A 16,220-nucleotide genomic window follows, 5' to 3' on the forward strand; every position below is an offset into this window, starting at 1 on the left:
ATGGGTAAACCTAATTTCCAATTTAGCATAGTAAGTTTGGGCTGATATGTTGGTTGGAAGAACATTACTTGAGCTAGGGGAGCCTTTAGCTTTACGCAAATTAAAATGGTACTTGGCAGAGAGAGCATGATATCATTGGCAGGGAGAGCATTCCTTGAGTTACTCGCAGTACAACTCTTCGTAATTATTGACCTTTCCTGCTTAATTTCATTGGCTGGCTGTAGGAGCATTCCTTGGGTAATTGGGATTCCTCCTCTATGTGCTAATGGGTGGGTCAAGCTTGATTCAATTACTGGGGCAAAGAAGCTTCCTTTGCAGTAGTCAGAGAACCTTTCTTTGTTCTAATCAACATGTTGAGCGTGATTTGATTGGCTGGTTGGCGGAGTGTTCTCTGTGCTTGACAATTCCTTCTCAATGTCCCAATCAGCACTCTAAGCTTAAATCAGTTCATTGGTTTGGGGAGCATCTATTGAGTTAGAGAGGGAGTCCTCTTTGTTCCGAGTGACACAACACGATTAGATTGGTTGGTTGGACCAGCATTTGCTAAGTTAGTGGGAAACCTCCTCTTTTTCCTGATGAACGCTGTGAACCTGGCCCAATTGTTTGATAGGTGGAAAATAACACAGATTAACCTAAAATAGAAAAAGGCAGTCACCAGTACAAGTGGGAATCTAATTGCAAAATGAGTTGAATCTTCACACTTCAATTGTGTCGGCACTGCTCATAGGCGTTACTCAGTAACCAACCAACCAACCAACCAATCAGATCTTGGTTACCATGGCTATTAGGACAGAGGGATGCTGTTGAGCTGAAACAGTGAATAGCATATGGTTTAACTGCGGATACATCTGTAATCAGGACAAGAGTCAGTAAGTTGAAATTTCATAAATATTTATTACATATCAAGAACAAAAAGTACCTACCCTCACAGCAGTGGTCTACAGCACTTAAAAAATATCTGTAGTAATTATATTAACAACTCCATTTCTTTACAGGCTACATTCGAAACACAAAACATTTACATTATCACTTGGCATTAAAAACAATGGCAATACAATATATTTTAAGACACTTGGTGGTAGTTCATTTTTTTAATATCACATAGGATCAGCAACAGTCTAACAGTACGTTATCATTAAGGTACAAACCACTGCTAAAAGTCAAGGGCTCGAAACAAAAAGAAACCGGGTGGACAAACAAATCTGTACAACCTTAACATCTTAACATCCTCCATTCTACAAGATAAATACTCAATAAATAACAAGAAGTAAATAAATCTGCAAAAATATTCCCATTTTTTGTTTCTTTAAATTGTTTCCTCAAGGCTCCTAGTAGTGTTCAAGAGTTCGTATTTAAACAGGTAAACAGAGATGTTTGATCTTCTGCAGTGCAAAAAGCAGAGGGCAAAGCAGGCATGCGCTCACATAGGCGGACAGACTTGGCTTGCTTTGGTGATGGCGATGGAGAAGGAAAGACAACACAAAATGTCCTACAAAAGTCATGGCATCACCCTTTACCAGTTGACAAGTGTGGGTGCCACGGAGGAAATGCCAGTAGGCAATTCTGGGAAAACAACAAAGACAGGAGCTCTGGTGAAGTTCCCATTTTACATGGTGTGCATTCCAAGTCAAGGACAGCAATTGTCCCGTTCGTTGATTACTTATTGCAGTGATCAAAATGGTTGCCATACTTTGCCTGAAATGGAGAAGGATTAAGTCCTGTTTCGTAACTGCGTCGGTGGTACTTCACTTTTTCAGTACAAAAGGAAAGTCAGCACCCCAAATCAAGGGCACCTGGTCCGATTGATTGGATTGCCTGCCTTGGAATGCTGTCCAGTTAAAATGGAAACACACCCAGATTCCCCTTCTTTATTTAACACAAGTGTCCAAGCATTTACGTTTAACATTAGGTATACGTTTGGATTCAGCTCTTTGAGTTCAACAAGCTTCAAACCTCGGCTGTGGCTTGAAATGAGAGAACTGAATTATCTGCAAAGGTTTGACAAATAAATTGTCAAAATTATTTCTTTGCCACTTTGCACATTCAACTTCCCTACGCCCCTTAATCAGTTTGTTCTGGTTCATGTGTATACTAAAACCATAAAGGATTTGGATACCTGTTTCCGAGTCATTACCTTCCCAAAAAACATTGTTGGGGCCAACACCATTTTTTTCCCATCTACTTATAAGCAATCTCAACATATTCTTTGACTGGTATATTTATATAAACAAACACCACTCCTAGAAAATGTGGAGAAAGTGGTGGATATCGGGAGCAAAAAAATATGGTTTCCCCAATTGTGTTATTTCCTGTCGATATAATGGCAGTATTTCTTTCATGTTTGTGTCAGCCGTCACACCCAACGTAGGGCTGAGAGGGAATCAGAGCCATGATGGAGATGTTTATGTGAATTGGTTGGGATTTTGTTTCTGTCGGCTCGCTGCATGTACCCTGCATTGCTACTCTCTAACTGTTGGAAGATCGGACAGAGGCAGGCTCTGATGATATTGCTTTGAAAGTAACACGGATCCAACAACCATACATACCAAAATTGGAGAATGTTGAAATATGCAAAAGAGAATTAAAATAAAATCTGCTGTTTTGATCAATGCAAATTCTTTTTATCCAGCCACTAGTTTATTTATGTTGCTTTTTGAACAGCACCAGAATGCAGAGAGAACGGCTTCCCAGCATTGGATATGCATGTGTGCTGGGCCGTAATGTCAGAGAAAGAACGGGCGCTGTCAGGAAAAGACGTGATCCTGCTCCTGTATGAATAAATCAGCAAACATCTTCTTTAAACTTTCAAAAGGTTAACAGCATCAGTTTCTTTGTTGGAGCCCTTGTGATGGGGGTTGGAGTGTCGTTATGTGAGGATTCGACATTCAGATTTGAAATGTAACACTACAATATGAAGAATGTCACAGTAAGGTTGAAATGTTCTTTTAGAACCCTCACCACATGCACATTTTGTCTGTAAAAAAAGAAATAAGCTGAGAATAAACACAGAATTAGCACCATGTGCCTCAAAATATTCCCAAATAAAGCAAAAACCAATCAATCATGTTATTTCCTAATTCAAGATTGTCCCTTACAAACCAACACTTACTAGAAATCGAGGGCGATGTAAATAAAGAACACTCATGACTAAAGTAGGCTAAAGAGGCAATGCAATGCTGGCGTAGCATCATGTGACTAACAAAGAATTGTTAAACACCAGACTGCATGTGGGTGTGGGGCTGGGCCATGACTGGCGGCCATATTTGAGTAGCTCATAATATCAATGTTTTCAACCATTGACTGCTTAGGTAGTGATGGTAAAGCTGTGATGTTTGGCATGACCCCAAGTGTTTTCAGCCAGATCGAACTGGATGATACAACCGGTCTGGTCTACACTCTCCGCATAATGATGTGAGGTGGAATGATGGGTAATGTTGGGCAATGATTCTCGGGATAGGCTACAATCTGTCTACTGAGTCGGAAATAGTTTAATGTATGATTTGTTCAGAACATTTTAAACACAAGAATACTGAGATTCTGAGTGGAGGCTGGTGGTATTGGCAGAGAAAGAATAAAATATATCATGGCAGTGACCCTTTAAAACCTCATGCCTGAGAACAGCACACTTGATGAGCTGATGAACAGCATCTTCCAGTCAAGGAAGCCTGAAACCCGGGGGTCCTCTGGGTACAACATGATTGAGGTCAGGTTTTTGGTTGCGAACAGCAGTAGGACAAGGATGCCTGGGATGACGGGAGAATAAACTTCACTGAAAAATAATCTATCTTGTTATTGAAGAAGGGAGTACAGAGTAATCAACTAAAATACTGGCAGAGATACCCCAATAGGGCAACCCAATATAATAGCAGCTATGCAGCGTGTTCAGGCTGCATGCAAAACTTACAGAAAAGAGTCAATGGACTTCAGCATATGGATGGTCAGCCACCTAACACCACAATGGTGAGCAGTGCCTCACACCATTTCCAGCAAAAAGTTGAAAAGCCATTGGGCGTGTGAGATTGTAGTGAGTTTAACAGATACATGCTAATATCCCTGCGGCTTTTGAGAAAATAACCCTCGCTATGCTTCGCCCCCCATTAATTTTCAAAACCACTTGGAAACATGCACTATTTCCCACAGAGTGACCCTTCACCTCCATGGACCCTCTGTACTCCGTAAGAGAAATGAACGTATTCACCGGCCCCCACCTAGGCAGTCGTATCTTACCTCTGGTACCGCCATTAATAGTTCTGTATTGAGCACCAGGTTTCTCTTCGCTTCCCTCTCTATGTTACTGCTCTACCGTTTGCTGCTATTTTTTATCTTGGGGTTCTTTCAAAGATGTTTGCGTTCATTATTTTAACCTTTTAATGTTCTCCATCATAAGCTTTTGAATTTCTGTGCACATAATAGGTCTAAACTGAACCAAGGTATCCATCCATTTTAGAAGGACATCTAACATCTCTCTTTAACCCTGGTAGATGATGGTTTAATACAAATTGACTTGTCAGAACGCTATTGGATCTCCTAGTCTTTAATAGTGGCATATCCCCTTAAAAGACATTTGCTACCCTGTTATATACTGACCATCAGTACATTCTCCTCTAAGACATATAGACAATTCCTGATCACACGAGAAAAGGTTTCCTGGCAGAATTTCCCTGTAGAAAAGTTACACATCGTATGGCAAAGACTTGACGCTCTTAAACTCGTGTATCCAACCGCACTATTTTAGACTCCAAAGATGATACTCTGTGTATAAAACAACAGGGATGTAATGTGATGTTGTGGTCCTGTATAGTGCACCTCTGTCTTTTGGGGAGGGGCATTGTTATTGGGATAGATGGGAAGGCAGTAGGGAATCCTATTGTGACGCTGCTTGTGGTGAGAGGACTCTGACGTTTGAGTGTCGGTGTCCAATGATGTTAGTGCTGAATATTCACCACACATATTTTCCAGTGCAGAATATTCAGCAAAATAAATAACTGAGAAAAATTGATGGTTGGTTTGGCTACAGGGATATGAGTTAACAGAGGTGGGGGTGGGATTACGGGTAACAGGGTGCTGCGGGTGGTGTCCCCCCAAATTATGCAGTGAAAATGTGAATCAAAATGCATGGTTAAAAATAAATTAGCTGCAAAAAGACATGGGGCAGTTCTAGGTGGGTGGTGGCCAAGAAGCATTGCTATGTTTTTCATTTAGAGAGCAAGAGACCAAGATGGATGAGTTGGAAGTCAGTGCTGCAAGAACCGGCATAGCTGCTTGTACGGGGATTCATAGGGCTAGAGAAGTAACCAGCAAGATTCCGCCACTGACATAGTATATTTGGATGCAATTTGCTGCCGTTTATGAGGGCTGATTGTACGAATAGGGTATGTCTGGAGAGATTAAGACGTGAGTCAGTAAGTGAGGTAGCGAGAAGGAATGGATGAGTGAGCGAGATCATTTTGGTTCAAGGTGGAACTCACCAGATTACAGACCAAGCACAGTACTCTAAGTCAGGATTGGGCAACACAACAAAGAATCATTCAAACCCACTGAACCATGAATGAACAAATGAGAAAGACCAGTTCGGAGCAATCAACCAAAGTGCACAACTCAAACGTTTCCTGGGTATATGTGAAACTGGCAGAACATGTTTCTAAAAAACATGGGATCTCATGAAGTCTTAGCAAGAAGATTGGCCCCCAGCAACCTGCCTTCTATAGGTTTCTGCATAGCAGCCGAGAGGGACACATAGAAAAAACAACACAGCCAAGAAAGCAAAAGGAAAAGAACATCAAACAGGCTATGGGAAGTAGGTTCACCTGTACAAGCAGAAGAGTAATAGATAGGGATTCAGGAGAAGGTAAAGAAGTATCATATGTAAGCAACCAAGAGATTTCTATCCAACCAAGCGATTTGGATCCAACCAAGCGATTTCGATCCAACCAAGTGATTTCTGTCCAACCAAGTGATTTCTGTCCAGTGGATGGAGAACCCCCGCTATAGACTGTGGTGATGTTGAGAGTTTGTAGCATCAATCATGGGAACACATTTGGGAAATAGAGTGCCAAGAGACCATCAAAATGTTAGTCGAGAGTATGAATAATCCCAATCACGTAGCACAATTTTGCTGGACATATGGACACATACAGTGGCAATTCCTGCAAAGATTGACCCAGCGAAGATACATTTGTTCACTGTTGGATACAACAACGTAGTCATGTATGGAGAACGACAATACATTATTTACTGCTCAGAGTTCCCTTAAGCTCCAATGCATTCTAGGGTTTATACCAGAATCTCGATTCCAAAATATATCGCAAAGGACACTAGCTGTGACAGATTTAATAATCCATTGCTGCCATCAACACAAAATGTTACTTCTAAAAATAATAATATTTTCTTTGGTGGGAAAGCTTTCAAATATGAGGGATTTTTTATAAGGGAATTTAAAATATATGTTTCTTTTTGTATTCATGTGTTTTTGTCTACTTTCTATTATTTGAAAGGTTTCCAATATTAATCAGTAATGTATAGCTTTTACTACGTGATATTTGTGAAGAACACTATTGACCAAACTAGACTAATGGGACATTGGTGAATTGGCACAAGACATCATGGCTTCCAGTCTACTTCAATAACTACAGGAATGCAAATCCTGTAATTGTGTAAAACACACAATTTCAGATCAACAAACCTTTGTAGTCACCAGAACAAGTCAATTTTGTAATTACAAAATGCCAATGGCTTTCAAATGATCCACCAGCTCCATAACCTAGTTCATTTGATCAAAGTGTGTACAATCAGCAAGACTTTGATGATAACACGTTTTTGTGACCACTGATTGACCATTCACTTGGAGGGCTAGATTGTTCTCACTCCCATACTATTATATTCATGCTTTAGAGGTGGAGGACTGTAGGAGCCACACAGTATTTTATTAGCATTTATAGAGCACCTTGGCCAAGGTGCTTTGCATGGTACATGGAATGGTACCATTAGATGGTCAAATGGACAGAGATATTTGAGGAAGACGCGAATAAGAGTAAGAGATGGGTCTTAAGGCAAGAGCGGAACATGTGGAGAGGGGGTCAAAGAACGGATATCAGGAGCATTCTATTCTTTCAGGGTCAAGAGGAAACAAAGGGGTGTGTGAGGCATGCCAGGAACTCATAAAGTAAAGAGGGCAGCCAAATATGTCTCAAAGGATCCTAAAGGCACAAGGTGACCATTGGATAAAGAGTTTCCAGAGGTGATATTTTCCAGATGCAAAACGGAAATACCATTAAAGTGCATTTCAGGAAAGCACACTGATGTCATTTTGATCGTGTCATTCTTTTACAACCAATGGAAAAATGGGGACACATTTTTTTTTATCAATCTGCCTAGAAAGGCATACATTGCATTTGATTAATTCTATTGCTTGGAGGCAAGGTAATGCAATGCACGCAAGTATTGCTTGATATTTCTGGCTAACCCCATAGTTGCATGTCCTTTCCTCTTTATCATTGACAATTAGTAAGTGATTGCCCCATACATGAACTCCAAACCCATCTGCGCATGCAAATGTGTCTGTGTAAGTACTAGCTGGGAATTTCAAAAGCCCCTGATTTGCCTGTTTACTCTTCCTTTTGGCGATTGCACTGGTGAGATTATGGGCTCTCCATCAGTGCGCTTTTAATGCTTCTGGAGGTACCCCATCTAAAACAGGTTGACAGCATCCAGTGATACTAGAGAGTACAATTACAGAGAATGCTATTACAGAGAAACAAAAACAGAGACAAAAACATCCACATTTAAAAAAAATTAATATGGGTGTGGGTCTGGGTGTGGTAAGGTGGTAAAACAGGTAGGAATGCGGTTGGGGTTGGTTTAAGCACAAAGGGAAACAGGAGGATTGGGGGTGGACCACCCCCCCAAAAAGAAAACTCAATATCTTTTCACTGTTATTGCTTTTGCTGAAAAAGCTTTCTCTGTTATGTAGTCTTTGTAATCACATTGAACCCTGGTTGACCTAAGAGAGTGGCTTTGTTACAGTTGTATTGATTGATAATCTTTTCTGTGAGCAGCTTTTCAGTGTGGGTAAGCTCTGTTCGTACGCCATGACTGAACAATTGCTGTACACGCCGTGCCTGAACCCGTCTTAAATGTACTCCGTGCCTTTTAAATCTAATGCATTCACATTCTCTCACAAGCCTTCTCAATCTCCCATTCTCGTTCTTCCTCCATCCGACCTCCTGACTTCACTATTTGCACTATGCAACACCCCGCACATTTGTAGGATCACGCCGCATCCTTAAATGTGGGGTCGGCAAACCGTAAGGTGACTGTAAAAGCAAGTGATTATTTAAGAACCAGAAGTGGCTGAAGCTGCCTGACCAACAGAGCCACTGCTGTAGTAGCAGAGGAAACAGGTTAATTGACCTAGCTTATATAACAGGTGAAATGACAGACTTTCTTGCAAAAATGTTCAAAGCTCCCAGAGTCTACTTTCCTCCGATGGGCCTGCCCTGTATAATATCCGACATCCGGTGCCAAATTGTACCCAATCATCTGTTGACTGATACAGGAACCTCCAGAGCCTTCAATGGGGATCACCCGATAGCCGGCATAATTTCAATAATTACTTTGCAACTTCCCATGTTACTTTAACATCAGTGTCTATATTACTGAAACGTTGCATTGGTGCAAGTGCAATTTTGCACAGTCCTAGCCCTCTCGCGAGGTGGCTGGTGTTATTTCCTGGGGCCATCTGACCCCTTTAGTACATTTTGAGACAGGTGAGATGTGGGCGTTAGAGAAGTGCTTGATTTTTGATTGGCAGATGTGGTATGGCACGGAGCGGGGATCATAGCCAAACACTCATTGTTATTTCATCATCATAATTCTGGGTTCCACGCCTATTACATCTCTAAATGTGCTCTGCCTTTTTTATTTAGTACCACTGGATGGTATTTGTTTGCACACAACTAGAGTAAAACAACGTTGTATTTTATGCTATGCCTCAGCTTACATTTGGAAAACTCTTGGAGATTGGACTTAAATGGCCTGCAAGACCAGAGCTAAGATATCACGAGACTTCCAAGAAGTTTAGTAAACATGGTCATCCTTTACTGACCTGATGGATGCATGCAATTGTGTACAAGTGCGATACAGAGTCCTCCAGTTTGATAATACACCAAATAAACTACAAGGGGGTGGTGGGGATGATCAAGCAGCCAAAAATGAGAATTCATTAGGTACAACTCTACAGGACACCATAGCAGACAGTTTAAAAAGGAAGAGACACTGTCATCATGAGCTGTCTCTGTCCTCGAGTCCCAACCACTGAGGATGATCGCACTCTCAACCGACATTTTAAGAACCACTTAGGTAAATATTGCTGCTATGGTTCTAAGTACAGTAATAAGAGCAGTCCTGTCTACTCCCGCGTGCAAGGGACGTGCTCTCAAAAGCGTTGGATGCGAACGCTCCTCATGCGCCTCTTTGGTAGACGAAAAGCTGGCCACATACAGGTTCCTGCAAGAAGTTCCAGTTGTAAACATCTTCTGAGCTAGGGGGAGTTGTTTCAAAAGAACATCGCCAAAATGGCTACCGCTTATATTCAATTTAGAAAAGCTTTGGCGATACCTATCTATTTCTCTATGTATCTATCTATCCATCTATCTATCCATGCTTCTATCTCTCTGTCTATCACTGGTTACACATTGCTCAAAATTCTGTGAAGTATCAAATATCCAGAAATGTTTAGATTCCTTGCTGGGCTAACTCAGATGCACGCCGTTCTCAGGCCGATGAAATCAGTGCCTTTAATTGGGGAGGAATAACCCTTATTGATACTGCACGTGGATATCCCAAATGTTTATGCTCGATGAGCACAACTAATTATCTTTTGTAAAATGTTCGGATCAAAGCATGGATACATCTCTCGCTGCATCTGAACTGCGCATGTTGCAAAACTAAAAGCACTTTCAAACCAATTCGACCAGAGTAGCCCAATCGCAGCAATTGCACCGCATGCCATCAGGATATGATATCAGCCCTGCAAACTTTCTTTGCCCCTGATTTCAGTCTATAGGCACATCTAGGCTCTCAGCGGAGGCTCAACGTATTTACAGCAAGGAGCGGAGTTACTTTATATGTCACTCCCTTCAAGCAGTAGGAAACATAACAATCTATATCACAAATACCCTGTGAGTCCCTTCCTCAGGGAATTCCTCAGAAAATTGAGACCGCGACCGTCCATCTGGTCTGACATTCACTCTAAAATATGGTGATCCCTGGACATAAGTAAACTTATTAGTTCAATGAGACAAGCTCATCCTTCAAGATTATCAGAGGGTGATCAAATCAGGTTTGGGTTGGTGCGGGAAAGTGGTGGCGCGCTTGTCACAAATGCAAAGAAATAAATGCAATAGTGACTCAGGCTGAGAATTCATCTCTGTTGTGAAAACCATTGTACTTTGCCACCATGCCACATATTTTCGTGATTACCAGAATCCCTGCTCAAAAGAAATAAAATGGGACATATAATTGACTTTCTTCGAGGCAAGTGAGTATTAATTACTGTTCATACAGGATATGGTTGTAGACATCTGAAACCCATGTTTTTAGTGTGGTACTTTAAAATAGATCAATCTCAGTCCTTCAAGTGCAATTTTAAGCGTCCATGCATCTCATTCCTACTTGTAATTTCCATGGACCTCACTCCCGCAGGTCCTAATTGAAGATTGGCTGGATGTCAGCTCTCCAAGTCCAATTTGAAACTTGAGTGGATCTCATTCCTAAAAGTCCTATTTGAAGATTAAGTAGATTTTACTCACACATGTCCTATTTGAAGCTTCAATGGATCTCAGTCCTCCAAGATCTACTTGAAGCTTAAGTGAATCTCAATCCTGTAAATCCTAATTGATGCTTGGGTCTATCTAAGCCTCTCATTCCTAAATGTCTTACTTGAAAATTTCAGCAGTTTCTATTCCTAAAATTCCCACTTGAAGCATCATGGATCTCAGTCCTACAAGTTATGCTTAAAATGGGGGGATTCAAGAACACCAGTCCCTTCTTGAAGCATGAGTGGATCTCATTCCTACAAGCTCAACTTAAAGTTTCACTTGATTTTAGTCCTACAAGTTCCACTTCAAGCCTGAGTGTATCTCTGTCCTAGAGGTTCTATCTGACACTTTGGTGAATATCAGTCATATGATTGCTACCTGTAGCTTGGCTTGATATAAGGTCCTGCATGTGCTGCCTGATGCTTTGCTGGATATCAGTCCTGCATGCCCTGCCGGATGCTTTGCTGTATATCTGTCCTCCATACCCTGCCTGATGCTTGGCTGGATATCAGTCCTGCATGCCCTGCCTGATGCTTGGCTGGATATCAGTCCTGTCTGATGCTTGGCTGGATATCAGTCCTGCATGCCCTGCTTGATGCTTGGCTGGTTATCAGTCCTGCATGCCCCATCTGATGCTTGCCTGGATATCAGTCCTGCATGCCCTGCCTGATGCTTGGCTGGTTATCAGTCCTGCATGCCCCGTCTGATGCTTGCCTGGATATCAATCCTGCATGCCCTGCCTGGTTCTTGACTGGATATCAGTCCTGCATGCCCTGGCTGATGCTTGGCTGGATATCAGTCCTGCAGGCCCTCCCTGATGCTTGGCTGGATATCAGTCCTGCATGTCCTGGCTGATGCTTGGCTGGATATCAGTCCTGCAGGCCCTGCCTCATACTTGGCTGGATATCAGTCCTATATACCCTGCCTGATGCTTGGCTGGATATCTGTCCTGCACCTGCATGCCCTGCATGATGCTTGGCTGGATATCAGTCCTGCCTGATGCTTGGCTGGATATCAGTCCTGCATGCCCTGCCTGATGCTTGGCTGGTTATCAGCCCGGCATGCCCCGTCTAATGCTTGCCTGGATATCAGTCCTGCATGCCCGGCCTGATGCTTTGCTCTGAATATCAATCCTGCATGCCCTGCCTGATTCTTGACTGGATATCAGTCCTGAATGCCCTGGCTGATGCTTGGCTGGATATCAGTCCTGCAGGCCCTGCCTGATGCTTGGCTGGATATCAGTCCTGCAGGCCCTGCCTGATGCTTGGCTGGATATCAGTCCTGCATGCCCTGGCTGGTGCGTGGCTGGATATCAGTCCTGCAGGCCCTGCCTCATGCTTGGCTGGATATCAGTCCTGCATGCCCTTCCTGATGCTTGGCTGGATATCAGTCCTGCATGCCCTGCCTGATGCTTTGCTGGATATCAAGTGAGGCAGATAGCTCTCAGTACTACAGGTGCTACTTGAGGTTGTTGTGGATATCAGTATTTCAAGTTCAAGCTTGAAGTTTGGGTGGAATTTAGTACTACGAGCATTCACGTTATACCCCATTTCTACTCATGGAAACCATCATTTTCTAAACTTTCGCCATTTTCCTAGAGGCATTTATGAAGAGGTTCCAATTAGTAACACAATATTGTGCGCAAAAGAAGGGGCTAAAGAAAATTTCCTTGGGAAAGAGGAGGGGGGCGATGCAGAGATTGTGTGGAAGAGGATTGGACGCGGAGGAGAGTGTGAGGCAGGAGCTGAAGGGATGTCATGGGGCAGGAGGGAGTACAGATTGCATAGGGTTGGCCAGTTTCATTTTCGGTTGAAATGCCAGCATAGTTCTTGGCTAATCCGAAGGGCTATAGATAGACAAGTAAAGCAATCGTCTCTGACATGAAGGCAACATGCACTTGAGATTCTGCACCCTGCGGCAGGGACGGCTTAGCCTTTCATCCTTCTGAGGCTGGTAAATGAAGTACCTTTATAAATGGGGTAATAATAACACCTTACATGATTAGAAGAGGGAAAAGCCTGAAATGAAGCGTTATATATGAACACAATGTTGTCATTATTGTTTTATCCCTACCCGGGGTCATGTTGCAGAAACCCTGCACTGGTGCAAGTGCAAATTTGCAAGGTAATAGCTTAGCACTATGACACACTCTGCCCTGGTGTATAAATGCATAGTAAGAATGTTTTCTGTACCTGGGTAATTTATTTTTTTTTCATTATGGACTGCCAGAACCGGGGACTCAAATCTCCAAAGCAATGAAATGATTAGGGATAGTACAAAACTGAATAGACAATTCTGACTTGTCCAACATGTGGTTTCAAATATGTTGTGTTTCATCATTTGTCTTTGTGTTCAATTGAAATTGGAAAGCTTTGTGTTTATATAATCAAGGGTATCTGTTTTACTGCATGAACAATATTATACCAGTAGTTGGCAATTTATGGGTAGAATACAACAGTGAAGAAACCCCTCCTACCCCCCCCCCCCCTCATGTCTTAAACCCAATAGAGCAGAGATCTGCAACCTGCGGCTCTCCAGACGTTTTGGACTACAACACCCATGATCCCTCAACATTGACAGTTATAACTAGGGCTAATGAGAGATGTAGTCCACAACATCTGGAGTGACAAATGTTGCAGACCCCTGCACTAGAACACTAGAGAACCCAGAGGAAGACTAACATAGAGGTACTAATGTCTTTATATAGCATACGTTGCATGAATTCTTTACAGTTCAGTGAAAATAAAAAAATAATAATCCCTAGTGGATAGGAATGCATTCCATTATCTGCATGACTTTCCACAGTAGGGCAATAGGATACCTGCAATATTTCTTCCTTCATATCACATTATCACTCCTCATTGTCTACAAGATGGACTGGCAGTGATCTCACACTGACATTAACCAATAGCCAGTCAGATAATGGGAAGACCTGCATTCATCGTTACCTTAGTGAACAGCGGGAGCTGCAGATTGAGGGGTTACAAATGAAACCTGCTCCCCCTAAAGGCAATCGCTGGCAATGATCGTGGAGGCATACGAGCCAGCCTGGCTTTAACGATTGCTCAAAGAGCGACAGAGAGAAGGAGAACTTCCCACCTCTGGGATTTGATGCTTCTACTACTAAAAACACATGGTGATCCAGGTTAGTAAACTTCCGTAAACTTGAATCATTGTTTGCAGGTTTGGACAGTGGCGCACCATCGACCTTGAGGTCACCGTCTATATGGATGAGTGCCGGGTGCTGTAGGGGATGGGCCCCTCCCAGTCCTCATCAGTGATAATTGTAATTGAAATACCCGTTAATTTGCGGGTGTGACGTATGCGCGATACAGTCGTAAACGTCCAACGGTTAAAGTCAAGCTGAACCCCTCCTTGATTCCAGGTTGTGTGGTCTGTTCTAATGCAGCACTGAACACTATTTTGCAGTAGGAGTTCACAAGAGTTGCGGCCATATTTGTGTGGTTTCTTGCGAACTGTCTTGGTTTTGCAAACGTCACTGTCTCCAGGTCACTATTAGCTAGTAATGGAGCCTGGCCCAGTGAATCCACCATTTTAAAATGGATGGCTTTTATCATTAAAATGGCTGCACTTTGAGATTTCGAGAAGCACAATACTATTTGTGTGTATGTGTTTGTGCATGCGAGTTTAGAGACTTTGGTGATTATGCACCATATAAAATTCCAATGTTATCCATTATATTAATAATGAAAGGTCTTTGGGCTGTGCAGCACTTTATGGGGGTCCAGCTTTTATGCAATATGTAGCAGGAAAATCCCATGTCTTCTCTTAAATATTGAAGCATCATTTGAAATTATTTGGCAGAAATTGAATTATCCAAACATTTTGAGATAATATCCTATTAATCCTCCGGTTTTGTGAAACATTTAGTCTCTTGTTATAAACAGAATTACATAATTTACAGCAATCCTTTTACTTAAAGTTCTAACCCAAAAGGCATTAAATCAACATGACTACTCTACAGAACCGATCAGGTGAAAATGCAAAGTTGACAGTGATGAGAACTACATGAGTTCTCTCTTGATATAAATATCCCACCCCCACCTTAAAAATAACATCTTCATATATAATTTATTTATACTGTGATGTGCGCGCAATGAACAATATTTCATATTGACAATGTGTAGTGAACGTAGCGCATGGCAACAACATCCCAAGGTATTTCGAACATAATTACATACGTGAAGAAGAATAAATACTATATTTACTTGATACTTTCTTTGTAAAAAAAACAAAAAAAAACAAGAGAGATCATTTGAAAATATGGAGGAGGATCCAGGGAGCCCATTCACTTTGTCAGAATGTGTCAATGAGATATTGACGCGTGGCATCCTCCAGTTTCCCCGCTTGCAGGCGCATTGGTGCCGTCCCCGCGGAACCTCCAGTATGGGGCGATACAAGGGAGAGGATGAGGAGGATGATGAGGAAAGGGGAGGAGGAAGATTGTCTTCACTTTAAGTCAACAATGTCTTCATCAAAGGATGTCGTCAGCTGAAAGGGGCTGCTGCTGAACGGGGGGCTGCCCTCCACACTTACATTAGTGTCGGGGTCCGAACTGGTGGAATAGTGGCGCTGTTCTTCAGAACTGCTTTCGAAAGAGCCACAGACGATCCTGAAAGAGAAAAGTACAAATGTTTTATTGTGAATGGTTATAAAGGATAATGCAGGGGTCTGCAACCTGTGCCTCCCCAGCTGTTTTGGACTAGGACTCCCATGATCCCTCACCATTGACTAGGCTGGCTAGGGCGACTGATAGTTGTAGTCCAAAACCTCTGGAGAGCTAAAGGTTGCATACCTCTTGGATACAGCAATGAGCAACTGATGGAAACTTCCAGACATCCAAATACTCCTTTTTACAGAATATGTTTTATTTTACTTTTCCCAAGATGCCCTGGGCCTCTGGAAACTTCCAGCCATCCAAATACCTGGCTCCTTTCTACAAGATATGTTTTATTTTACTTTTCCCAAGATGCCTTGGGCCTCTTTACCCAAAAACGTTATCTATCCATGCCACCATAACCACCACTTTAAATACATCCAAATGAATCCTAATCAAGGATAGTTCTTTCCCCTAAACTAAGACTCTCGTAATTCCTAAGGGATTTCGATGAGTATGGGCCTTATTAGGAGTTTGCCGGTACAGAAACAAGGGTGCCGGTAAGCTCACCAGCACCTTTGTTTCTGGATCGGCAAACTCTGCGTCTCCCTGCCTAATCCGCTGTGCCAAACAGGTCTGACCCTGCCGGGTGGAGCGGCACTGGTAGGCAGACCGGTCACGGAAGCACTGGCGCCGTTAGCAACGGTGCTGGTGCTTCCGTGTTCCCACTCCCATAGAGTTCTATTGGGCTCTTCGGGAATGGGGACTTACATTTTACCGGTGCA

General features: G+C 42.5%; 1 protein-coding gene across 4 annotated transcripts in view; it reads right to left on the reverse strand.

The window, feature by feature from the left end:
- Positions 1-874: 874 nt before the first annotated feature.
- Positions 875-16,220, reverse strand: part of GARNL3 (GTPase activating Rap/RanGAP domain like 3) — a 1,295,083-nt gene continuing 1,279,737 nt past the window's right edge. For all 4 annotated transcript variants that reach the window (XM_069609500.1, XM_069609499.1, XM_069609501.1 and 1 more), the window contains one exon: positions 875-15,450. In XM_069609500.1, the coding sequence (XP_069465601.1) occupies positions 15,288-15,450 (163 nt within the window). In that variant the 3' untranslated portion in view covers positions 875-15,287. The remainder of the gene's footprint in view (positions 15,451-16,220) is intronic.

This window comes from Ambystoma mexicanum, chromosome 8 (genome assembly GCF_040938575.1).
Source record: "Ambystoma mexicanum isolate Mex_15411 chromosome 8, UKY_AmexF1_1, whole genome shotgun sequence".
Lineage (NCBI taxonomy): Eukaryota > Metazoa > Chordata > Amphibia > Caudata > Ambystomatidae > Ambystoma > Ambystoma mexicanum.